At 36.0% G+C, this 27,810-nt stretch overlaps 1 protein-coding gene across 1 annotated transcript in view; it reads right to left on the reverse strand.

The window, feature by feature from the left end:
• The window catches only part of Smp_198360 (putative ankyrin repeat-containing), a gene marked incomplete at both ends in the record, with an annotated part of 51,927 nt that extends 26,595 nt beyond the window's left edge, over positions 1-25,332 (reverse strand). Inside the window, 5 exons of the mRNA XM_018798557.1 lie at positions 4,477-4,575; positions 11,742-11,846; positions 16,830-16,928; positions 19,482-19,687; positions 25,230-25,332. Of these exons, the coding sequence (XP_018653487.1) occupies positions 4,477-4,575; positions 11,742-11,846; positions 16,830-16,928; positions 19,482-19,687; positions 25,230-25,332 (612 nt within the window). The remainder of the gene's footprint in view (positions 1-4,476; positions 4,576-11,741; positions 11,847-16,829; positions 16,929-19,481; positions 19,688-25,229) is intronic.
• Positions 25,333-27,810: the final 2,478 nt, after the last annotated feature.

Genomic DNA, 27,810 nt, shown 5'->3' on the forward strand with positions numbered 1-27,810 from the left:
CTATCAAGAAATCATACATTAGAACAAAATCAGCTGTCTAGTGCTCCTCAGCTTCCAACAATTGTCTAACTTAGATCGTTTAGAGATATCAATAACATTCAATAATCTCTACATACATTAGTACTGATGTCGGAAAGATCTAAATGAGGATAATGCACGTATGCAAATAATAGTTAAAATAACTTTAGGATAATAATGATTATTTTCATCATTTGTATTGTCTTTATTCTCTCCTCGTTTAACTCATTTCTTTGTATTGCTTTATATTACTAATTAATATACTACTAAATAATGATCAGTAAGCAGTTTTATTTCTAATAATTTCTGAATGTACGCAATAATGAACGTGGATTGCATTTTCATTGAATAGGAACAATCATAATTTCCAATGAAATTCAACAATCTAAACAACCCTTTACTGAAAACTATCAAGTGCTCAATAATAACTAGTTTCAAGAGGAAACTTCCAGAGTTTTAATAAGATTATTAGGGTAGTTCAACCCTGTCGAGTAAGGCAGTTACTCACCGAAGACAATAGAAGGTGGTCGCTCAATGTCAAATATTAATTGATGTTAAACATTAAAATAATAGGACCAAAGATTAATCGTTCTTTCATGAGATCAAAGGTGCCGGGTTCTATCCCCAGTGACGAGTTCGTCGATGCGCACTACCGAGGAATTGCATACTAGAACGAAAAGGCCATCCAGTGCTTCCAGGTTTTCAATGGTGGTCTAACTTAGATCAGTTCATGATTTTAATGAAGTAGTAACATTTACCTTATTTACTGTTATAATGAAATTCTCTAAATCCCTGTTACAGTTACTTTCAGTTTTTGAGCACTTCATGAAAGTATTTTTTTTACCATGCTTTTGTGTTCTTAGTCTCCATTCGATTGTTGATAGTCACTACTGACTTCCGACATAATTATCAGTTGCCATTTACCCTACGGTATGTTGCAAATAACTTTTGCTTTGGTATTAAAGGAAACCTTTGCTTTTTCAGACATAAAGACCTCTTAATCTCCACAGATATCACAAGAGTCATGGCTTGTAACTAACTGATATATACATTTTAAAATAATTATACAGCTGTAAGCAAAGATAGATAGTGGCTAGCAGTGGAATCCAGTTTGACGCGCGTTTCGTCCTATTTAGGACTCGTCAGGCTATATCGAGGGAATATGCACAGTATGCGCATATGCCAATAAGAGACGGGCCAGTTGGATTCCTAAACATCAATGGGAAGATTCAAACAAACAATATTAATTGAATCATACAGTTGTTCGGATCAGTAGTCATTTTGAACCTCATCTTCACGTTTATCTCAGTCGGTTAGTTGAATGCTTCGATAGATTTCGCATGTTCTAACTTACAAACATACCTAAGACCACAATTGTAACATTGAATATATATACATATACAATTTAAATCATTCTTATTTCATTAATGGTATGCAAAGTAATTGGAACATTTAAGATTATTTATGATCATAGTATATCATCCTCTTCATAATGGATTCTTTCAATCGATATTACTATACTACTGATTAGTTAGTATTTCTACAAATGGTTAAATGTTCCATTCATTATCTATTAGTGAACTTAAACTTTATAATTGATGTTAGTGTATATAATAAGGTTGATCATCAAGATAGTTGGCATAACTGATCAAGAATCTAAATAAGCATATGAAACAACTTTATTTAAGATAGTGGATTTGTCAATCATTGTTTGCCTAAATAGCGAAGTTATCCTGTTATGGTTGTAAAGTATTTCCATTGGATAAACAATATCTTCAGCGATGGCAACGTGAAGAAAAACTGAAGAATGGGTCGAAAAATGTTGGAGATATCGATAACACGCGGATTTCTGTAGCGATTATTAAGGTTACAGTTTCACAGAGGTAATTAATTAAAGAGTTATTTCCCTTCGACTTTATGATCATCATCTTAGACTGTCAATTACCTTTTCGAGTCTGTCAAGAGAAAATATCCTCCCACGTTTTAGACAACCACTTATATAGCTCAAAAAACACTCATAGACAGTGCAAAGTCATAAATTCAGACGAAATCGAATTCATGATCTTCAAGATTTCATTATAAGAAAGACACAATTTAACTAGTGAACTGCATTTCGTCAGTTCACAAAAGATCCCTACTAGAGTTTCAGGGATATTCTAACTGAAATAAATTATTCATGAATATACGATGAAAATCTGGATGAATCGTTTGTAAAAAGTGTCATACAGTTTGACAGTAATGTTCCTTACAAGCTGAATTAATCATTAGACCCAGTTCTTATTAGATTCTAACGTGTATTGAGATAAAAAAAAGAATGAAATATGGCTTCAATTCCCTGTACGTTGTTTATCATCAGTGTAGTGAACACTTTATCAAAGGAAGTAATACTCCGACAAAAGCTGAATAACGCATCGATGAATAATATAAATATGTCGTTAGGTGGACTCATCCGAAACCAATTACTGAGTAGTATGAGACAACAGAGAATGATTCTGAAAGAATTGTGTGCGTTGATTATTTGTACAGTGTGATCCAATAATGGAATCCAACTGAATAGTGTTGCTAAACAGTTTTAAATATAAATTTTCTGTACAATAATTACTGATCATAAACTCACTGATCTAAATGTGGAGCTTTCTTTGACTCTTTGGATGATATCATCATCGACAGTTTTCATAAGAAGAAGTAGTCTTTATCAGATATCAAATTGACTAGTGCAAATGTAAGTGAACGCTGACTACTTGGCTTTTGCGCTGATTGACACAATTCAAGAACGTGTCGCTGTGATTTGAAGAGAATTGGTGCTGTTCAATGAGTGTCGAATACAATTTCAGCTTATTATCATAGTTGGAAGTCCTATAACTTCAGAATGACTTCCAAGCATTTGATTGTGAACGCAATGATCTCTAGTGTCGTTAGAAGTATGAGGTTGGTTGTCACTTCCCAGTTGCCAACATTGTGGATCATACTTCGTTTTAGGAGAGTTTGAACGAAATTATGTTCGTTGTGATCTTGGAAATTCGAGAGCGCGACCACAGAAACCAAAGGAACAGTAAGTTGAGGTCGGCTATACAGCGCCTTTTTGTGAGTAGCTTTATGTGTTAGCTCCATGTTTATCATACCTTACTGTTGATGGCAGAAATTCATAGTATTGTGAACGAGAACGCAGAAGGGAACAACCAATTTATTATCTAATACGTAATTACAGAATATCGTGTTAAAATATGAGAGCGTACAACAAATACTTCATTTGCAAATCTTTCATCAATTATCCTTCACATTCTGTATGGTTCTTCCAATTCACAATTCCTTTCTATCCCCCTTTCTGTTTTCTTCAATTCCATGTTATTAGTCCTCTTCTGCCATGCATTCCACTTCCGATTTGTCTTACATACTACTTATGTCGACAGACATAAGTAGCACACACCGCACTCGTTCCCCCTTTATACGGTCGCTCTTCCGTTCGTCCTGCTAGCCACGCTACTTCCTTCTCTGCCACAGTTTGGGCCACAGTATCCGTCAGAATGTCAGGTTCGCCGAGCCATCTAAATCCGAGGCCCGCCTAACACCTGGGATGTCTGACGCCGACGCTCTAGCAACCTGCTGAGCCTTCTACATTCGATGTACACCCAGTAGCCGTATGTCTCACTGATACTCTCCTTTGACAGCAACTGTTACAGCCAACACCAACCCGCAAGAAGAATTTACTTGACGTCACCCTTTCGTACTAGACCGCCTCAACTAGCACCCCATTCCAGGCCTCTCAACGGTGACCACAAAACTGCACTCTCTTTGGCTCCTCTTTGGCAGCGACATCAAATGTAATGAAAGAACATTCAGGTGGTGATGACCAATTTATTCGTTAATACAAAAATTACAGATTTCTTTGGTAGAATGTGAAAACCATACATTCAATACTTCACTTGAAAATCCTCCATCAATTGTCTCAAACTTGATCGTTCTTTCATTTCTATAACAATAACTCTCTGTTCCCGTTTTCTTTGATTCGATCTTCGCAACCTTCTACTGTCAGGCCTTCCACTTCTGACTGGTGATATATACTACTAATGTTGACAGACATAAGTAGCATACACCACAGTAAAACTAAGATCGGATTTTCTGTTGACATTCCCGACATTTCAAACCCCCTCTTATTATGAGGAGACAGCAACATTACAGGCACTGATTTCTGACAGAAAATCTCACAGTCATTTGTACGACGTCGTCTTAGGATTATTACTTAGCTACCTTGGTCTTACAGCCTTCCAATCAACCTACCTACTACGGTAGAACCAGAAGCAATAAGTATTCCGACCAATATAGCTTTATTAAACCATCATGAGATGTAAGCCTAGCCACTACATCTAGTTAGCTCTATTCAGCGTATTATCATAGACGATATATCTGTTTGTACTACATTAATTCAATAAACTGTACACAAATTTCATTCTAACTTACCGTATCTGTTGCATTGATATTACAGTTTCGTCTAACCAAAATCTCCATCAGCAATTCATTTCCTTTAGAAGCAGCTATTAAAAATGGGGTCATTCCATTCTAATAAAGTAAATTTATAAAGATGTTATGACAAAGAAATTCAAGTGCAAAGTGACAAATTTGATAATCTATTCTTTTGAAACATTATTACTGATTACAAGCAAAGATGGGTAGTGACTAGCTGTAAGAATGGCTCGTTGGAAAACTCAAGGAAGCCTTAAGAAACCCAGAAAGAGCCGAAGACATTCTATCCAGTCACTACTAGGGGAACATTCCAGAATGTCGACGTGTAGCTTCCCTAAAAGATGAATAAGAAGGAACCCCCTATGTGCCTATTGACTATCCAAAATGATTTACTTTCAGCCAAAAACTATAAATACTTGAGATTTTTATACTATATCTGACACTGTTTTGGTAATAACATTCCTACTTACTTGTGTTCTGTCTTCTCTCTTGCAACGTTGCGGGTTTCATCGTTCAAGCAGTTTAGTAGTACACGGCATAGCAAGAATCTAAAGCTCTAGTTATAACACTAGCAATAGTATCCAGGACGTGCGTTTCGTCCGATTCGGGACTCATCAACTGGATAAACCTAAATCACAGAGTTGATGCTTGTGGCTTAAGGCAATATCGAAGCGATCCACAAAGGATGCATATATACTAATGAGAGACTGATCAATTGCAGTCCTAAACATCAATTGGAAGACTCAAATAAACAATACAAAATGAATTGTTACCCATTATATATTACGTGTAATTATGTGAACAGTTGGCATTGTATGCATTTCTGTCATCATCCTGTAGTTTGAAGTTTTTATATGATCTGTCAGTCAGTCAGTCACAACGTAGAACTTCGTGCGTACGTACGTACATCAGTTCGAGTTGCCATACCAACCACATTAGCACAAAGATGCAGTTGTCGATTCAAATCCAATAGTGGTAGAACTAGTAAGAGTATAAGCAGTATGTGAAAGATTAGGGTTTGAAGATGTTATTAGAGGAGCATAATCCAATGAAATAAGTTTGGAAAAAGAAAAAAGACATAGACATGAAGAATTCAGAAGATTAGAATTTGGGAGAACGCAAAGAGTGGATGCACCTTCGCCATTGCAAACGATTTCGAGCCATGTCATTCAAGATCTCTAACCATCGGTTGCTATCCTCTCGCGAATCCCAACCAGGTAATCTACACCTACTAACATGGCTCAGTCCACTTGTCAGTGACTTCATGGATTTGTGCCACGTTTTGGTCTGTAATCTATTGTAATTGAATCTTGAGTTTAGTTGGGTGATTTTAATGCTGAATTCTTTGTTTATAGCACATATTGTATTTCCTAGTCTTTTGTGCATCGTAGTTTCACAGTCTATGTATTCATTGATTTACTTCCAGGATCAACAGCACATCATTGCCGCCTAGTTTTTTCGTAATACAGTTATCTTCTCTTCTCTGAAACATCAACTTGTATGTTATTATTAACCAGATGAAACTTTAAGATGGTGCTTTAAGTAAATGATAAAATAAGCTTGTTTTTCAAGATAGATTGTATGTTAAAGTACTTGATATGATTCAGAGAGTAGTTAAGTACTTTGTGAAACTCTAAATCTCAACTTCAAGTTTCTTAAGTTTACAAACAGCAAAGCATTGCATTAAAGCTGATGTCGGTCTGTAATGAAAACCCTAACTTGAATTTGAAAACTCAACTCAAAACTTCAGCCTTATCCTCAATAGCTAACCTTAACCTTTTTACACAATGACTGATGTTATTTGGTGACAAAAGCTGTATGAAGTGATAACCCTAACATACAACACTAGCCTGACTCTTAATAATATAAAGGTAACCTTTTTTCCTTACTACAAAAGATAATTTGACTTGTGAGGGTTGATTATTAAGACTAATGTTGTTATTTTATTGCTTTGTATTGTTAAGTGTTTTATAATTAGGCGGTGTTCCCTCATCGGCTTACAAGTCACCTAAGGTCGTCAGTAAAGTACACTTTTAGGTTATCAGTTGATTATTTACGCATTGCTTCGCTTCGTATCACATATGACTGAGTTATGGATGCATAGATTATTGTATTGCGTGAGTTGCTAGTCATGAAAGAGTAGAGTAGGACAGATAATTAATTTACCTGCTAACATCATCTGAATGAACACACTGGACTGGAAGAAGCTTTAGGACCAAAAAGCATTAACGTTTTGGTTCTCGTTTGTTGATTGGTGTGTCATTAGCGAAAATGGAATCTTGTTGACTATACGGACAATACGAACATCAAGACAGTCCTACTGCATGGATATGAAGCGTGGAGAACTACTACCACAATCATCATCAAAATCTTACAAGTATTTATAAACAATTGCCTACGCAAGATACTGTATGTCCGTTGGTCATATACCATCAGCAACTACCTACCATAGGAGAAGATAAACCAGCTCCCAGATGAAGAAATTTTAATCAAATTATAGATATCTCTCCTGGAAACTAGCTAACCCACATTTGTAAAACTTTGAAGAGGCAGGGAAACGGGTATAAAATCAAGACGTGAAGAAATGAACAGTAAGTTTAGATCACAGAACAAATGGCATCTTTCTGCTATGGTTATGTGATGTGATATGACATCTTTTCCAACATGTATTTATCGTATTTCATCTATAATTGTTTTGAATTCATCTATTGTTGATGCTAAAGATTGCAAATGGACTCATTGGCCCAATAATTAACGTATTACACATTTCAAGCCAAAGGTACTAAGCTCAAGTTTCGATGTTCGCATCAATGCTAGGAAACTTGTGCATCCAATTAATGAGTCCTGAATAGGAAGAAACGTGCAACCAAGATTACACTGTCAGTTATTATCAGGATTTACTCTAGTGCATTTCCATTTTAAAGTTATCGTGATTGACAAACTATCATGTTTGATAAAGCATTTGCAACTTATGGTAAACCGAATTTAATGAGAAACTTAAAGAAGATATTACCACTAAGCTGATTCATATTAATTTCCTACTACTTTGCCTCTGTACTTTAAAAAAAGGAACGGTCAAATTCATACAATAAATATGCTGAACAGTGTAAAATGCTTTTATGGTCAGTTCAGTCAGTCACAACGTAGAACTTCGTGCGTACGTACATCAGTTCGAGTTGCCATACCACATTACCACAGAGATGCAGTTGTCGATTCAAATCCAATAGTGGTAGAACTAGTAAGAGTATAAGCATTATGTGGAAGATTAGGGTTTGAAGATGTTATTGAAGAAGTATAATACAGTGAAATAAATTCGGAAAGAGAAAAAGGATAGGAGCATGAGGAATTCAGAGAATTAGAATTTGGTAGAACACAAAGAGTGGATGCACCTGAGCCATTGCAAACGATTTTGATCCATGTCATTCAAGGTCTCTAACCATTGGTTGTTATCATCTTGCGGATCCCAACCAGGTAGTCTACACCTACTAACATGGCTCAGTCCACTTGTCAGTGACTTCATGGATTTGTGCCACGATTTGGCCTGGCCGCCCCTAGCTTTCTTTCAACCTACTCCTACACCATAAAGCATTGCACGTCGGGGCAGTCGGTGGTTGGACATACGTAACACGTGTCCCAGTCATCTCAACTGATGAAGTTTCACTACTTCATCAATCGATTCGCCATCCTTACCTAGTACCCGTTTCCTAACAACTGCATTACTTACTCGGTGGTCCCGGGATATACGAGCAATGCTTCGAAGACATCTATGATTGAATACTAGTAGCCTACGAATATCCTTTACTCTTATCGGCCATGTTTCACTGCCATAAAGCAGGACGGAAGGAACTGTTGCACAGTAAAGCCGTCCTTTGGTTGCTAGACGGATGTCTTGCCTACTCCATAAATGACGCAAGTTGGCGAAAGCTAGACGAATGCTTTTATGCAAGCAAAAGTGATAGCAAACAATTACAAAATGAATATGAATGACAACTAATCACAGTATAAAGGCTTTCGAAAAACAAAACGTCTCAGCATTAGGTTATGAAGATTGTTGAATTTTGATTGCGATCATGAATTACTTGATGTTCGACCATCATTGAAAACCTGGAAGCACTGGACGGCGCACTGTTGAGGAGTTCCGTGCTAGGACGAAACGGTCGTCCGGTGATTCCAAGTTTTCATTGGTGATCTAACATTCCTCAATTCATTATCTCGATCAAAACATGACTTCTATTGGAATTCTATACATATTGTGTTGAGACTTTTTTAAACTCTAATCACAAGAGTGTATGGTATCGAATAATAAGAGTACCGATTTTTTTACTTATCTATGTGTAGGTGTATGAATGTACACATTAAGGTACCAGTTACTACAATTCACCTTGCACATTATCCACTTGTGATGATGGATTTTAATATTCCTAAGAATTGACTGATTCACAGTTAAGTGGTAGAAGGAGTTGAAAAACACAAAACTATGAATTCATCATCACTAATAACAATGGCAACACAGAACTATTAAAAATAGAGTACTGTAATCTTGTTAAAGTATCATCATTTGTCTCAAGTACCTTTTTTGCATCCTCGGATTAACTTATTGTTTGTGAAATGATTTAATGCGAAAAAGATGTATTTTGAATAGATCAAGTGAGCTAAATCCAAATAAGGCTCTCAAACTCTCTAGTACGACCGAGGTTGGGGAGAGTCATCTCTCCCTGTCGAAATACTCTCACATGGTCACGCATATACAGCCACTGTCAGGGAAGTCCTAATCACTACCTTCTCTCAAAGTGGGTGTTATTTACGATATTGAGAGGACGAAAAGCGAATGTCCGGCGCTTTAGCCGGGTTGGTGGACACGGAAAGTTCACCCAAGGGGGATTAGAAAACCCTGATTCCAAAACAATACTGCACATGAGCTACAGGATCCTGAGCAAACAAATGGCGTATGAACCTATTGTTGATCATCGGCTACAATGGGACCGTATCTTTTAATATTGCTCTACTGCCTTGTTGATTAGACCTGTAGGTCAAAAGCTCGAGGATTGGCTTTCAAAGAAAACCATCTGTTTAGATTTGAGCGCCAAGATAGCATTCTAGCCCTCACACAAATCGAATGATATGTGTAACGCATATGTATTTGGTGCCTTGAAAAATTGGATGACCATTTCACCCTTGTATGGGATCGCTCATCAGGAAACACCCACAATCCACAGTCGAAATTTGGTCGAATTCGGTCTCACATTCAAACGCCTAACATCTAGATTTTGATCGATTAGTGATTTCAATAAAATTTAACAGTCTCCACAACGTTATAATGATAAATGAAGTTGTTAAGGAAGGACAATAAAGAAATATGAGAAGTATATAATTAGTAGAAGGAAAAGTGTAACTGTGAATATTGATGTTGTTGTTGGTGGTGGTGGTGTTGTAATGTATGAGTTATGTGAATAGTAGTAGTCAAGAAATCTCAGTGGAAATATCAACTCTAATAACAATCATAATCAATTATAGTAAATCAGTGTGAAGTTATCCATCTATTTTACAGTCTTCAATAAGTCTGCAGTATGGTTGCATTATCAAGAGTCTTTTTGACCATTTAATGAGCTAATCCTGTATGTTGGAGTGTGATTTTTACTGAAAACTTAATCTCAAACATTTGCAGTTTTCCATGGATCCGTCTACTATGAACGATCAGTGAGATGAATCTCAATACATCGAATAAAAGACACAAATCCAGAGAAACGATCAGCATAAAATGAAGTCTCTTATGAAAATTATGCTTCTACATTCAGAATACATGAACTAAATGAACATAGATAACACAAACTCTTCTGTAGATCGAAATCCTCCTTTATAAAATAGGAGTGCCGAACGGAGTAGACAGAAATAATTAAATATACTTATCAGAATTATAGAATGGTGTAGAGAGGAATCTAACAAATCCTTTTTGTATGTTCAACTCAAGTTTAAAATTGTAGTTGACTATAGCTTATTTAATAGATAGTAGGTTTGTATATTTGGCGGTACCTAGCCTGTCGTATGCTCTGATGGTGTTCTCGTGACTTTCAGGTTGCCTGATCTGTCAAGAGCAATGGGACAGTGCATGACGGTATTATTGTGTGTTAGGTTCAAAGAGAATTGTTTGCTGTTCCTATTGTACTGTTCGTATCTTTAATTGCACTCTGTAAGTGATCTCAAAGAATGAGGTGAAAGTTGAATGTCGTATGTTTATTACATGTTAAAGAATTAATGATGTAATTAACTTATTTCGACTTGCATTAAGCCTTACTGATAGACGCTACAGAATGCGATGAAACGGTAGCTTTCACGACCGACCTACTTACCTAGTACTACAAGAGCAGGTAAATTGATCGTTAGTTTGTTAATATATCTGTGCGAATGCACTACACCGAAAATAAACTCATCGCACAGGATTCCTACAAGACGGATAAATTAATGTATGATCGAATATATAATTTATTCATTTAACAATAATTTTCTATCGGTCCATCGGTTAAGTGCTCTGGAGCGAGACTGATAGGTTCTGGTTTCGAATCTCGCGAGTGCAGGATTGTGGATGCACACTGCTGACTTACTTACTTACGCCTGTCACCCCTCGTCGAGGAGCATAGGCCGCTCAACAGCATTCTCCATCCAACTCTGTCCTGAGCCTTCCTTTCCAGTTCTTTCCAGTTAACATTCATCCTTTTCATATCTGCTTCTATTTACCGGCGTAATGTGTTCTTTGGCTTTCCTCTTTTCCACTTTCCTTCTGGATTCCAAGTTAGGGATTGAGTCGTGATGCACATTGGTGATTTCCTTAATGTATGTCCGATCCACTTCCAACGTCTTTTCCTAATTTCCTCTTCAGTTGGAATCTGGTTTGTCCTCTCCCACAAAACTCTGTTGCTGATAGTATCCGCCCAATGGATGTTGAGTATTTTGCGTAGACAACTGTTGATAAATACTTGTACCTTCCTGATGATGGTCATAGTAGTTCTCCACGTTTCAGCTCCGTACACTGCTGAGGAGTCCCATAATGGGACGAAACGGCCGTCCAGTTCTTCCAGGTTTTTCATGGTGGTCTAGCTTCAATTGACTCACGCTTTCAACTATGAAAATACTAAATCTCCACAGAAATCTCTTCTGATAATAATTTTCTTCTTTCTCAGCATATTCGAAACCACAAATTTATGTGTTTAACAAGAAAATAAAAAGAAAGACAAAAAGAAAGAAGAAAATAACCCTTCACAACTTACATTATCTGAAGTATCATATTCTAATGTTTGTGATTTACGATGTAAATATTTTAATATTGATAAAGCATTCGATTCACAAATGAAATGAAGAATTGTAAAACCTTGCTAAACAACAACAACAAAAGAAAAAGAAAAAAAGAGAGAAAAAATGAAAATGACAAATTCATTACCAAAAAAAAATTCTTTAATTTACTATATATTAACTCCGTCTGTAGCTCCTCTGGGGGGGGCTACTGCCCGAATAAACAAGGAGAGTTGGGCATGGAGTTAGTGACTCCATCCCATAGAAAACTAACTCATTAAATAAACGCTAAGCAGAAAATATTATTCAAACCATTTAAACTCTCCCTTAGAAGTTGAAGGGAGAATGATGACACTTCATGATGAAAGCCGAGATTCTTTGGAAGTCACGAGGCCGATTCCCCTTCTAACAATCAGAGCAATAATTCTTTTTTATTACATACTATATTGACAATATTAAATAGGATAGTAATCATTATCGGGTATACTATAAATCACATGGTAATGAAGTGAATGATTTATGAAATTCCTTTCTCTCTTTCTTTTTTTTTTGTATTTTTATTTACCTCACATGATGAATCAAAACTTTAAGTAAACAATTGTAGTTTATGAAGGTTTATATTTAATTATGGAAGAAAATTTTCGTATCTGTGCTATCCCGAAGAGAATAATAAGTGGTTACTATAACGACTATTTATGGATTCGAGTCCCAATACTAAGAAAAGGAAATATAATTCATAAATCTATACATACTGATATATGTAAATATTATCAACAAATAGCTTGGCATAGATAGGTTTTCTTCTGAGTAGTATGTTGATATTGAAGTAGTATTAATAAAAAAAAGAAAAACTAAACATTGGGAATATGGTTGAAAAAGATAGAGTGATAGGGTATGTATAAAGGAATATTGGAATTGATGATTGACAGGAATGTAAAAAGTGAATTCATCTATGGAATCGTAACAGATAATGCACATTATTATATAAAGTTTTCAACCCCTACTCGTGGTTATTATGTGTATCTCAATCAGACCAGTGTACATCTGTTAATAATGTTCAGAACTATGAATACGAATTCTATAAATGTTCTATCCTGAAGAGAATTATGAAGGGTAACTAATGAGAACTATTTATGGACTAATATGATATGTATATTTCTTATTGTATAATTGTTAAGTAACTAAACTATTCATATTCGTATCCCTCTTATTATAAGCTTCATTTTGACCTATAGACTATTATTATACGATTTAACATTCTTGAGTTATGCCCCAGTCTATTAATTACTGCTTCTTACATTCACAGCCACTTTGTGCTGGATCTTGTACAAATGTTATTATCTATTTTATTGGTACGATGTGGTCAGTTTGTTTGGTATATAAACTCAGTATGTGTGAAATATAATAATTCACATTGCAGAGGATGTTATTAGTGATTTGGATTAAACTGGCTGGGCTAGGCAGAAAGTAGGACCGACAAGTACTCTAGACTGCTCGTACGGTTTTTATGTGTCATTGATCCGATCGATAATTCACTGCTCTGTAATTGGCGGTATTACCACGTTGAACATTAATAGGGCATCTGCTCAGTCACAAGCTATAATAGTATGTATTTTTATAAGCTAATGATTTCCTAAATTGTATAGTTCAATGGTTAACAGGTTATTATTTAAAAATAAAGGTAAATGGTGTAAATCACAATGTGATATATCGATTTTTACTGACGTAAAGCAGAACTATTTTGGCAAAGACACTTCAAACATCAGTTTATGAAAGGCTCTTTTAGTGAGTCATAATTACTTTTATGCTGACATCAGTTTTAAATTATCAGTTCGGCGATCTAAATTCCTTAAATTGGATATCTGAGTAAATAAACAATTTCAATATGGTTTAAATGTGAAACATTCGTATGCATGGATACCTTAGAGATTGGGTCAATATAGCCAGTTTGTAACAAGCTTTTATTGGGATAAATATATTGTTGCTAGCAATGGAATCCAAAATGTACTATTCGTCACAGTAGGTACTTGATTTTTATTCTCACTTCTATCATTAGAACTAATTAAATGAAGTCTAACTAAAGAGTGACGAATACAATCAAGCGTACATCCTGGATTTCATTTCTAGCCATAATCCAAACATATAATTACGTTTTCTGTCACAGACTGACAGCAGCCAGCATACAGTTAAAAAAGGTAGAAGCTGTGAATAACTGTTTTTCCCTAGAATTTTAAGATAGTTCAAAACACTGGCCGTTTATATGCCAATACAGTATTTTTGAAATCTGACGGAGAGGGCACGTAATCGTGGAGTTCGCTATTACTTAGACCCAACTTTAGTTAATTCACGGTATACTTCAATATTATTTAGTACCATTTAACAAATAACTGACTCATTTTTAGTATTGTTGACCATCTCACCTCAATAACAACATTCTACCAGAATTTTCTAGTAAGCTTAATTAATAAGAATGCTTCATTAACTTTATCTGGAACGCTTCTAGGGTTACTGGCGGTCTCCAGACAGAGTAAAAGATGGGAGTTCAACATAGGGTTGACAAACCCCAACCCGTAAAAAACACTATGCTGGAATGCTCTAAGCTTGATTTATCAACTTAATATGCATTGATTCTGTAATAATTAGTCATCAGAAAATAGAGCGGATCATTCAAAATGACGTGATAATACTGTAAAGAAATAAGGAAGGGATAAGTATTATAGTACAGTTAAACTTACAACCAGGAAAAACTTCACTAGTTTAAGCACGAAGTGAAAGATAGTCATTGGCTTCTATTTCAAGCCATGTTTGACAACGTGTAGAGAGACTGAGTTGTTTCATCACTAAGTACCAAATCAAGAAATCGTGATAAACAGATGACAGTGCTATAAAGACTTCTGTCATACCATGGTGTTAAAAATTTGAATTAGTAGTGAGATTCAAAGAACAGAAACTGAGAAATCTTGATACTAAAACAATGGTGCACATGAACACCAGGATTCTGAGGAAACGAATACCCTATGAGTCTATTTTGGTCACTGACTAACATAGGGACGGGAACTCCTAGCATTTCCTCTCCCTATCTTAGGTTAGAATCTCAAAAAGTGGTCTCCAAAGAATACCGCATACTCTGGTTTGGGACCAGGCAATACCTCAGACCACGTTTGAATAAATTATGTAGGATATCTATGTCCTTGATAAACATGCATTTAGTGTTTTTGTAAGAACAGAAAATCGAATACAGCCTATCAAAATAGACTAGAATAAACAAATGAAAACAACCGTAACTGTCCATCAAATTAACTATAACCATACACATATTGATTCCTTGATAAATCTAAATAATTAGTATCAGAGATTTTTGAAGATTGTGGTATTTTCACTGTTAAATTACTAACACTGTCCAATTCCAGTTCACTGGTCTATAGGCTAATCGTTTATGCACAAGACCGAAAGTCCTGGATTCGATTCTTGGTGGCGAGGTCGTGGATGCCTAATACTAAAGAGTCCCATACTAGGATGAAAAGCCGTTCAGTGCTACCAGATTTACTATGGTGACTTAGCTAGGATCAGTTCGTGGTTTAAATAAAGCGAAGAGAACAATAATAAGGTGAATTCATTATATTTTAGGGTTTCTCATCGGCTGTAAACGAACTAAGTTTCTATGAGCAATGTTTTACATATCGTGATCAAATCAAATTTAACAGAGCTAGAGAATTATGTCCGACCCATAAAATAGTGGAAGAAATATCATACATTGAGGAATACTTTATAAAAAGTGGATATCCAAGGTACTTTAATATTAAGTATGGAAAATCGTTCGCGGAAAGTTGCAAGCAAACAACTAGTAACCAAAACCCCATCTTCATTCTTCTTGCATTCAAATGGAGAGGAGATTCCAAATAGATCTATTTAAAAGAATCAAGCAGAGCTTTAGAGAAGCTTTTCTGAAGCCTAACTATTTTCAGTGTATAATACTAGATGTTCTTTAAACTGGCCAAAAGTGGATTAATACAGTTCTAAGGTCACTTCCAAATATATTGTTATTAATTTACCTATACTTATGAAAAAAAGTACATAGGAAAGACTGAAACAAGGGCATCTACAAGATTTTCCAACTCTTCGTTTGAAATGAAGTTAATTATTAACAAGTACAGTCACTAGACATTTAATGACTAGTGAACAAAACCTGGATATCACAAAATAATCAACAAACAAACAACACTACTTATACTATGCTTTGGAGAGGCTATTACTATCAAGTGCCTTCGATCTGGCGTGTGTATATAGAATAATAATGTGGTAAAACTCTTATCACCATGGTAAAATAGTTTGTCGATTACATCATCTCTTTACAGCATTTTATAGCTCAGTTTTAATTAGTTATACCTTTTATATAATATTTGCGTTACGTATTCTCATTTCATTTCATTAATGAAACAATACCACTGACAAATTCTGTTCATCTATTACTCACTCTCCCTCCCTCCCTCCCACACACACACACACAATAAAAGTACAAAAAAACTGTTTTGTTGTTAAGATGATTACAAACAGATTTAATCGATAAATTTTGCACAATACAAACTAAGAAATGATGATCAACTTTGACATTGTGCATATGTGAAGAGTACCATGAAAAGAATTAAATTTTACTGATTAAAAAAATCATTATCATTAAAGGGTTGTGGAGATTATTGAGTTTTACTGAACACATAAACTGATCATTATTAGACGATCATAAAGAACCGGAGAACACTGGATTGCCATTTTGTCGTAGTATATGACGAGTGAAGTTCAACTGTGTCGGGTATAAGGAAGTGACCTGCCGAAGACAATTGAATATGATTGCAGAGTATTGCGAATTGATTGAAGCTAGACATTAATAATGTTCGATGCCAGATTAGTGATCTAGAGGTTGAGAATTCACTTGCGAGAATAAAGTTCCTGAGTTCGTTTCCCGCATGCGAGAAAGTGAATGAACAGTACTGAATAGTTCCATATAGCTTAAAATCTATCTTATCCAAATATTATAGTCATCAAAAGAATATGATGCAAATTATACTCACCTTAGTAACTCGATTATGTTTAGCACCCATATTGAGTAGATAATGAGCTACATTTTTATAATTGTTATAAACAGCCCAAAATAGTGGCGTAATGCCAAACTGAAATATGAAAAAAAAATGATAGTAGTTATTAGGTAACTATTTTCAGCAATTCGATTTGGCTATTAAACGCATGGTAACAAAAGACCTAACAAGTTTCATTTTGTAGATATTTGTATATATTTTGAAGCAAACATCTTCACGTCATTACACTTAACACATTATTATTTATTTAAACACATAAATATTAGTACAAAAAGGAACCAGATACATATGCGCCTCGTAAATCTCATTTGATTTGTGTGAGGACTGTGATGCTGCCCAGGTGCCCAAACTGAAGCAGGTGGTTTGCTTAGGGGACCACACCCGGAGCCTTTGACCTAAAGATCTGATCCACAAGATAATGGAGCATCGTGAGGAGATGCAGTCCAATGGTAGCCGGTGACCAACGATTGATACATACGCCATTTGGCCCCTCAGGATACTGAAGCCAGCCCATGTGCACCATTGGTTTGGAACCACGGTTTTCCAACTCCCCTAGGTGAACTTTCTGTGTCCACCAACCCTGTTAAAGCGCCGGACGTTCGCTTTTCATCCTCTCAATTTCGTAAACAACAATAATGATGCGAGAAGGCAGTGAGTAGGACTTCCCTGGTAGAGGCTATATACGCGTGGTCATGTGAGAGCATTTGGAGAGGGAGAGCGGACTCTCCCCACTTTTGGCCGTACCAGGGCATTTGGGGGCTCACTTAACACATAGTGGAAATTATTACAAATGAGATGAGAGAGAATACTAGCTAGTTGTTTCGTTTCAGTTGTAAATTGTTATACAATCAACATTAGCGTTTTTAGGCAGTTTGATAATGACTAGCAGTTGGATTTTCGCTTCAAACAACCAACGTGTTACCTACCGATTTGAAACAGCTACTCATTTGTGTAATGGATATGAATTTCAATTGATTTGTAAGATGTATTCGAATCTATCGGTACTGATGTTATGGACTATGATTGATCAGCCTGTTTTGATTTCGGCATCGAGGCAGTATTCCGATCCTCGCACAAATCATTTGATTTGTGTGACGCATATATATTTGGTGTCTCATTCCATCAATGTTTATGTGCTTAAATAAACAAATAACTTATTAGTAACTTTTTGGCATAAGTGAATTCTGAACAAATTGACTCCACATGACTATTAGATCACAAGGATTTTGAATAACAATATCAGGGTAATCCTGCCAGAATGTCAAAAAGTGACTGATCAGTTATAATCCTTAACATCAACAACAGGAAGATTCAAATAACTCTTATAACTGAATTAATAAGCACAAACCCTAACTAATTTATTTGGTGAGTCTGAAAGTAACAGCTTACATTATTTACTACTCTGCATAGTATATATTGTGATTCTCGTTCTATGCGATCAATCATTGGCAGCGAAATTCAAGCTACGGCCTACCCATAGTGGTGCCAGAGTATGTGGTAGACGACGATTAGACTGATCCACCACTCAGTAGTAGCTTGAAAAACCTGAAGACTTAAACTTACGACACAAGGACCACAAAAGGCTGTCTTTTGTGCATGCCTATATATATCATTTGCATGAGTTTCGTAGTTCGTTCTAACCTTATTAAAAAACAGGTGTACATACAAAATTGAGGTGTAGTAAATACAAGTAAATGAAGTAGTGACCATCAACCCTCTTTTTAGAGTGCTTATGACTATAAGCGTGCTGTCAAGCGCAAAAGCACAAGCTTATGTACTAGTTTTATGCATGTAACACACATGCCAAAAAGAAGTAGCAAATACGAAGGGATAGCTGATCATCGATTCTCTCAAAGGGCGAGTGTACCTGTATGTATGCTACGGGATGAATAAGTATGAAACTACATTAGACATGTGACGTATACTTTTCCCATGTATGACGCTTAGCGCCAGGACCCAAGCGGTTCTAACGACTTCTGTAGGAAAACGTACCAACGTGGTGGGTTTATGTGCCTCGAAATTAGTCTTTCTCCTAGGAGAGCCACTCAGCTCCTCCAAATGAGTCTCAACCAAACTCTGTGGCTGGTAGACTTCCATGACATTATGATAGGCAATCACTGGCTATCTCGTTTCATAAACTGTTGAAATTAACTAGCAACAGATTGTCACTACAATTGGTTATTCGTCAGTAGGCAATTATTATTATCATTATTATTATTCCTATTTGGGGACTATGAAAATCGTTGAAACATTTACCTATGACCTCAGTGAAGATGACATATAAATGGTAAGACAATCATGAACAAGTTAGGCACTTCAATTTCAGGGCTCATAAATCAAATCCCACGATAAGACGAAACGGCCGTCAAGCGATTCCAGGTTTTCCACGGTGGTCTAGCTTCAATTGACTAATGATCTTAACTATATAAAATATTTTTATAGTTGAAAGCATGAGTCAATTGAAGCTAGACCATCAAGGAAAACCTGGAAGCACTGGAAGGCCGTTTCATCTTCTTAATAAAAACACCCTTGCTTCATCGAGTTACTACTTCTTATCATCAGATAGGATACTGAATACAACAAATAATACAACAATAAACAATAGAAACGAAATGAATGATGACTTACTTTATCCACTGGGTCAACTAATGCTCTACCTTCAACTAATAATTTAACCATCGGTAAATTTCCAGATGATGCAGCCAAATGTAATGGGGTTCGATCAAAACTATCTCTTACATTAATATCACATTTATGTCCTTCTATAATTCGATTAACTAAATCAAAACGATTTTGTTTAACTGAAGCGAATAAAATTTGTTCAATTTTTCTTACTAAATATTGATTTTAAAAAAAGGTAAAACGATCATGTTATAATGGGTTAGATATTCAACGAATTTCGAACTCTCAAAACTGTTCTACCTGAGGTTATCGTTTATACTTAGTCGCATAATTGTGGTGTATGCTACTTATATCTGTCAATATAAGTAGTATATAACACCAACCAGAAGTGAAATGCCTGGCAGAAGGTCGGGAAGATTGAATCAATGAGAACGGAAACGGAAAGTAGTTGTTATGCCAACGAAGGAATGATTAAGTTTGGGACAATTGATGGAGGATTTGCAAATGAAGTATTGTATGTATGGTTTTCATATTTTACCAAAGAACTCTGCATTCTTATAATAAAATACAAGGATTGTCCCCACATGCGCTCTCGTTTATTACACGACGATTGATTGCTGATCATTATCGTGTCTACCATTATTGTTAGTAGGCACACAGCACAGAATAACATTCATTTATTCCATGTACTTATATTAATTGTTGCATTGGTTGTAGGATGGAGAAACAGCCTCGTGAGGTTTCAGAACACTTCAATTCCCAGGGAAGAGTTTAGATGGTTTAAATGATTTTCCTGGTTGCCAATTTTCGGCGAGCTTCTGTTCTACGGGACAGGTTTGCTATCCGTGTATCCAACACTCCTTTTTTATCCGGATTTGGGACGGTCAGCATTCTTCTATGAGTTCCAAGTGATCAGATAATTAGTTGATCTATATAATCACACAAGTAATGAACTGAACTGAGTGATAAAGTTTTATCTGCCTGGCGTGTTATTGTTCTATCCTGATTGTAAGGTGGCCGTATTGTAGAAGCAATCTAGACGAACTATTCAATACTTGGACCAGGTCGATACAACTGCTCAGTTGATCACATAGGCCCCGGTGAAGTCAAACGTCTGTGCTTTTTTCCATTATACTAGATAAATTGTTTGGTTTCTTGATTAGTTTTCCTATTAAAAGTTTTGACTATGAAAACAACGTGTATGGTTATAATTAGCCTTCATATGTTAGCTTGTAAAAGGCAACCGGTGTGAAGCATTTATTGATCAAGGAGGTGTTGGGCTAGTTAGTATGTGTCAACTAAGTGTATCCATAATCCTGAAGAATATGATGTTCTTTACTGAATTTAAACTCACTTTATTAAATTACGCAGTCACAGATGTTACATTATATGGCTGAGATATAAACATTGATTGATTATTATGTAATAATCAATTTCGATTTCGTTGTTGCCCACTGCTGAGGAGTCCCATTTTCCGACAAAACGGTCGTCTGTTGAGTACACGATTTCAATGATGATCCAACTTGGATCGGTCCATAAATATAATGGGATTTTATAATCCCAATACCTCTATACTGATGATTATCATGTGCACACTAGTGATTAGCTTCATAAAGGAATTCTTTAAGTTCTAGTGGGAAGCTGTGATTAGTGGAGTTCAATCACGTCGGATGCGAGGCAGTTGCTCACCGAAGGCAATATCGTGGATTGATTGAAGCTAGACACCAACATCGTTGGGTGCCGACTCCGTGGTCTAGATGTTAAAATTTCACGTGAAAGACAAAGTCCTTTTTTCAAACACTGATTTCAGGGTCATGGATATGAACTGCTGAGGAGTCCCATACTAGGATGAAACGACCACAGTTTAAGCCACGAACTGGCCATAGTTAGAGAACCATTTAAAACCTGGGAGCACTGGACGGCTGTCTGATCATAATACGAAACTTCTCAGGAGTGCTCACTCACAATTCTGCCATCAGTAAGAGAACCGAGGAACTTCGACTTGGAACAAAAATGCGTAACCTCCACACCACGTAACAGGAATATAACGGTGTTTATGTATAAATTTCTTCAAAAATAAACCCGTAAATAAATGAAATTTAAAGTATTGTTCTTGTTCGCTTCAAGTTGATAAAGGGAACTATATGTATTAAGTATTTTAGTTATAATATTTCATGAAGCCTAATTGTACGTCATTTTCCTCATAGGGATACATCGTTTGTTATATCACAGAAAACCGCGGCTATGGGTATCGTGGTTAGCACTAATGAGAAGTCGCATACCAGGGGAGAATAGGTACCCAATGTTTATTGGTTTCCAATGGTATTCTTCCCAAAGTTAGTCTGTAATGTGAAGCTTCAAATTCAACCATCTCTCTGAGATACCTCATAATCACGAAAATATTATAGCTATATACCTATAAAACTACATAAGTTGTATTTTATGAATCAGATTGTAATTTTAAAAAAACTGACTTGGTAATCATTTGACTATCTTTCTAGTTCTCTAATGGAATGTTCTTCTTTAAGTAGCAAGCGCTGTGATGTATCACTTTAGAGGTAAACAAAAATCTTAGAGTACTACAGTTGACGAGAGAGACTTTATTTGTGGTATGAATGACTTATCTTTAGTGTTCTAACTACCTACGTCAATCTCTAAACATTACCTGATGCTATATTTGGTCGTACATAATTAGCTATACCTAAAATCTATAGTTGTAAAATACATCATGTGATTAGAAGATATGTGCTATAAATTACATGTTAGCTCAAAACCATAATAGTACAAATGAAGTTTTAGAGTGCCGGTTTTGTTGAGATTGTAGAGTTACATGACGATGATGATGATGGTGATCGACTGGATCATGAAGACGTCAATATCTGGAGGGAAGCACGGTATTCAGTGGACAGGTAGAATGCAGCTGAACGATTTAAACTTCGCAGATGATCTGGCTCTTCTATCACGCATGCAACAACAAATGCAGGAGAAGACGACCAGTATGGCAGTAGCCTCAGTAGCAGTAGGTTTCAATATAAACAAAGGGAAAAGCAAGATTCTCTGATACAGCATAACATGAATCAATCGAATTACACTTGACAGAGAAGCTTTTGAGGATGTGAAAACCTTTACATATCTGGGGAGCATCATTGACGAACAAGGTGGATCTGATGCAGATGTGAAGATGTGGATCAGCAAAGCAAGAGAAGCATATTTACAACTGAAGAACATCTGCAACTCAAAAAAATTGTCAACCAACACCAAGATCAGAATTTTCAATACAAATTTCAAGACAGTTTTACTGTATAGGGCGGAAACCTGGAGAACTACGAAAGCCATCATGCACAAGAATCAAGTGTTCATTAACAGTTGTTTACTCAAAATACTTTGTATCCGTTGGCCAGATATTATCAGAATCAACCTACTGTGGGAGAGAACAAACCAGATTTCAGTGAAGGAGGGAATTAGGAAGAAGTTCCGGAGGTGGATGGGACACATATTGAGGAAATCACCCAACTGCGTCACAAGGCAAGCTCTCACCTGGAATCCTGAAGGCCAAAGGAGAAGATGAAGACCAATGAAGACATTACACCGAGAAATGGAGACAGACATAAGAAGAATGAACAACAACTGTTCACCTACCCTGTCAATGATAGTATCAATGATAGTTAGCTATTGGCATAAAGCGAATGGAGAAAAGTTAGGCAGTTAATCTCGTTTATTTCTATGTAAATTTCAATGTATGTAAAAAGTGAAATCTCCAAGCATGCAGGAAATTAGATGAGTATTCGATCGACTATATTGGTGACTAGTCTTAAGTAGATGTGAGAACGAAGTAAAGCACTGACACGTTGTCGGAAAAAAACCCAGATTGTTTGAATAGTTTGTATTGGGACCAATGTAATTAGGTCGTAATGACAGGAAAGCGGTTGTATAATGTCTCTTTCTTTAGTCTTACTGCTATCAGGACCGATGATCTACTTACTTATTAACACATCAACCAACGAACTACAGTCAAACCCTCAAATCATATTCGTCTTCAAACACCTTGAAACTCATTGCGCGATCAGAAGACGAAGGCTGAATGCAGATCACTCCTCTATTGTACTTAATTCAATCATGACAAAAAATCATGCAATAATATCCCTGAAATAGTAAGTATAAGGTTTTAATGATTATGGAGTTTCATTGAAACCGTGAACCGATCAATTTTAAGCCGCGTTTGAAAACCAAGAACCACTAAACGGGCGTTTCGTCCCAGTTTGGGATTCCTCAGTAGTGGGCATCAATGAAACCACATGTGAGAATAAGAGCAAGGATCACAGGTTTTATATGTAAACACTTAACATCTAGAACACTGATCTGATGTCTAACGGTGTTACTGCCTAACTTCAATAGATCCATGACAGTGTACAATCATCTTTCATTGTCTTCACTAGGTAATTGCCTCACACACGACACGGTTCAGCTGCACTAATTACGGCTTCTCATTAGAACTTCAGAAATTTCCTCTGGAAGCTAGTTACTAGGTCATAAAATATGATCACATTTCTAAGGGTACTACTAATATTTTGAAATGGTGACAAGATTCATTCTATTGTCAAGATTTTGTTGAAATTATTTCTTCGGAGCTGAATAGTTGAATCATTGTTTAAATGTTCCAGTGTGGGTTCACGACATTCTGGTATTTGAGAGTCTTGTTATTTACACCAGTGATCATTAAGTGTATCATTTACTTGTCTATAAATGATTGAACTAGATTTATAAATCAGTCGTCGATCATCTTTTAATTGGTTGGTTTTATCACAACTTTAAAAATACACCAGGACACTTACTCGATTATTTTTTGTGCTATAAAATATCAATGTAAAACTAAGAATTGATTCCGAATAATAATAATAACAACAATCAGCTTCTCATTAGAACTTGAAGCTAATCACTAATGGGTATACTCAACATTCACTGGCCGGATACTATCAGCAACAGAGTACTATGGGAGAGGACAAACAAGCTTCCAGCTGGAGAGGAAATTAAGAAAACATGCTGGAAGTGGATAGGACATACATTAAGGAAATCATCAAACTGCATTACGAGGCAATCCCTAACTCGGAATTCCGAGAAGAGGAAGGTCAAAGAACACATTATGCCAGGAAATAGAAGCAGATATGAAAAGGATAAATGTTAACGAGAAAGAACTGGAAAGGATTGCTTGGGACAGGGTTGAATGGAGAATGCTGGTGTGCGGCTTATGCTCCTCCATGAGGGTTATCACGCGTAAGCTTCATTATAAGCTTTTATTTGACCTATTGACTATTCTTGAAATGTTCCCAATTTATTCCTAACAGTCTCTCACAACCACAGTCACTTTTTTGCTTGATCCTCTATAATTTTTATTCTCTATTTATGGGATGATGCGGTCTAGTTTGTTTGTTTATAAACCCAGTATGTCTGAGATATATGATTCGTACAGTGGAGGCTGATATTGGCATTTTGAACTGAAACAGTTGGGTTAGGAGAGAAGCTATTATCTTGATTGACCAATAAGAATTCTAGGCTTCTCGAGTAGGTTTACGCGTCATTAGTCTGGTCATATAAGTCGGTGTCTAAATGGCGATCGTATAACGTGATATAATTAATTGGGCATAGGGAAATAACAAGTTTGCTGACAAAATGACCATCAAAGTTGTCGAAAATAGTTAGTTGAGATAATTATAGCAAGAAAATACATTGACAGTGTATGAAATATAAAATACTCACATTCAGGAGGTACATTAATTGTCACCATACTGCAATCAGAACTTTGTACTTTGATTACCTGAAATAAAAACGATAAACTACATTGAAATCTAATTGGTAGCATATTGTTTCAAGCAATTAGATAGAATAAACTATAGGCCCTATTTGTTTGTTTTTGTTCATGATTCAACAAGTATCAATAGTATAATAATCCAAATACCCAATACTTCATACTCAATATGTACTTGATGTAACCTGTTTTAATTTGACAACTACGAATCAATGACTAATATGTAGTCGCTTGAGATGGTGAAGAAGATTTGCAGCTCAGGTGGATGATTTTGGTGGCGTTTTATTCTCTGAGCTGGATGGTTTAGTCGTGGAGCTTTCATCATTCTTCTGAACGAAGACTTCTACCCAGAGTTTGTACTGATGATATCGTTCAGAAGAACGATGAAGATATATATGTAAATCGTTAAGAGGTACAATTTCAGTGTAATAGTTAGTTATTTAGAATGATTCCGTAAATTGAATGACGTGAAATAGATTTTAAATTAGCAACCGACTACTTGAAAGTCAATTGATTCAACTACTAAACTCATCCTCACTTACATATAATGGGGTTTTAATTTGATCAAAGTAATTGAAACGTCTAAAACATGAAAAAGTATTCTGATTTACTTAATAAACTCATTTAATTAGTATGGATGAAGTCTAACGAAGTAATGATCTCTGAATAGTGTATTTCATTGAGAAAATAACGTCTTCTTTGAGAGGAAACTAAATTGAATTACAAGAGTTATCTTCAAGAGATAACCAGACAAATATCCCATCCACAAACTGATCAGAGCCGAAAAATGTAAAACAAAGGTCGAATTATAGGGTTAAGGATTTATTAAATAAAGTTTGACTTTAAAAGTGAAATGAATCAAATTTCAGATTCGATCGTCACATTTGTCTGATATGGGCGAACTGACAAGTTGAAAATATTGACGGTACAGCAATTGAGAAGTTTTTAGTCGGCTAAGTAAGCCGAAAAAAAACCCAACAATTTTGAGCGTTAAATAAAAGGTTGTTCTGCTTCTTCAGTAACCTTATACATATTGCACTATCTGAAGCCGATCGACTGAATATCAAACTAATATGTTTGACTATCATGGAGATTCGAACTTGTGAATGATTTATTTATTTAAACTCATGAACATTGGTATAAAGAGTGACGAAAGTTTATATGCACCATGTAGTAAATCATTAAATTCGTCCTTGGTCCGGGATATTGTCAAGGTGATCGAACCGAAGCAAGTGGTTTTTTTTAGAGAACCACTCTCCAAGATTTTGACCTACAGGTCCAACCTACAAGGCAGTGCAGAAACGTTAAGAGATACGGTCCTATGGTAACCGATGATCAAGACCAGGTTCATACGCAAATTGCTCCTTTATGTTTCTGGAGCCCATGAACACCACAGTTTCGAAATAAGAGATTTTCAACTCCATCAGTTGAATACTTCGAACCCACCAAGCGCTGGCATCCGCTTTTTGTCCCCTAAATCCAGTAAACGACATCCCTGTTGCGAGGAGGTAGTGAGCAGGACTTCCCTGTGAGAGTATTTTGAGACCGAGAGCGAATCGCCACCACTCTCGACCAAACCAGGGCATTTTGAACTGTAGAACTTTCAAAGAGAGCCATGTTGAGATTTATCAGCAGTGTATACAACTGATTACATCCGAAATTAAACTACATGTCCTTAAATGTTGTGTCTATCAGGGGATAATAGAAGTAGAATGAGAAGTAATCTTATAAGAAAGAATGTGACTGAATGAAAATCAACAACAGTAGTAGAATAGTCTGCTGCTCAACTCAGCTTGAATACAGGCACTCAATGCTTGATCGATCAAATTAGGCAGATAGAAAATACAAAGATATTTATTTTAATAAAACTCTCTTAAAATTAATTGCAACTATGTGGCCAGGATGAATCAGACAGGGGACTTACTAGATGACCATGGCTAAGTGAATAATCTTTTTTCACAAGAGTTCCCTTGCATTTGTATTTGACCTGCCGTCCGTTCCTGATACATTCTGTGGTTTTTCTCGTGTTTTTTTCCGATACATCACTTAGTCATCGTATAAGGTATTTCATAGCATTTAAGCATTTATTTGCTTACAGTAGTATTGATGTGGTTTCTAGGTTCAACCTCTGTGAAATACATCAACGTTTCGTAGAATGGGCTGTCAGAAATGAGATAAAAGTAACTGACGTACCAGGGCTTTCCGATCTACAGAGATTCATCAACAAATCATGCTATTTGAATAAGCGATTTGTGGAGATTATTCAGTTTGTAGACGATTTACATCATAAATTGATTTCAGATACATAACCATTGTAAACCATTGAGTTTTCTGCATTAAGATTCTCTTACTGAAAAGTATATGACCCATAAGCTTCAAGGTTTCATTTATTCGAATGGTAATTTCGTTCAGTTCATATCGTCTCCTTCAATAGATTCATCATTCGACGAAAATGATTTAAAACGACTTTCAGGGTTTTGATTGAAATTCAGAATTAAATGACTTTTATCTTACAGCGCATGTAAAAACGTA

Source organism: Schistosoma mansoni, chromosome 7, assembly GCF_000237925.1.
Source record: "Schistosoma mansoni strain Puerto Rico chromosome 7, complete genome".
In the NCBI taxonomy this organism is placed as follows: Eukaryota; Metazoa; Platyhelminthes; class Trematoda; order Strigeidida; family Schistosomatidae; genus Schistosoma; species Schistosoma mansoni.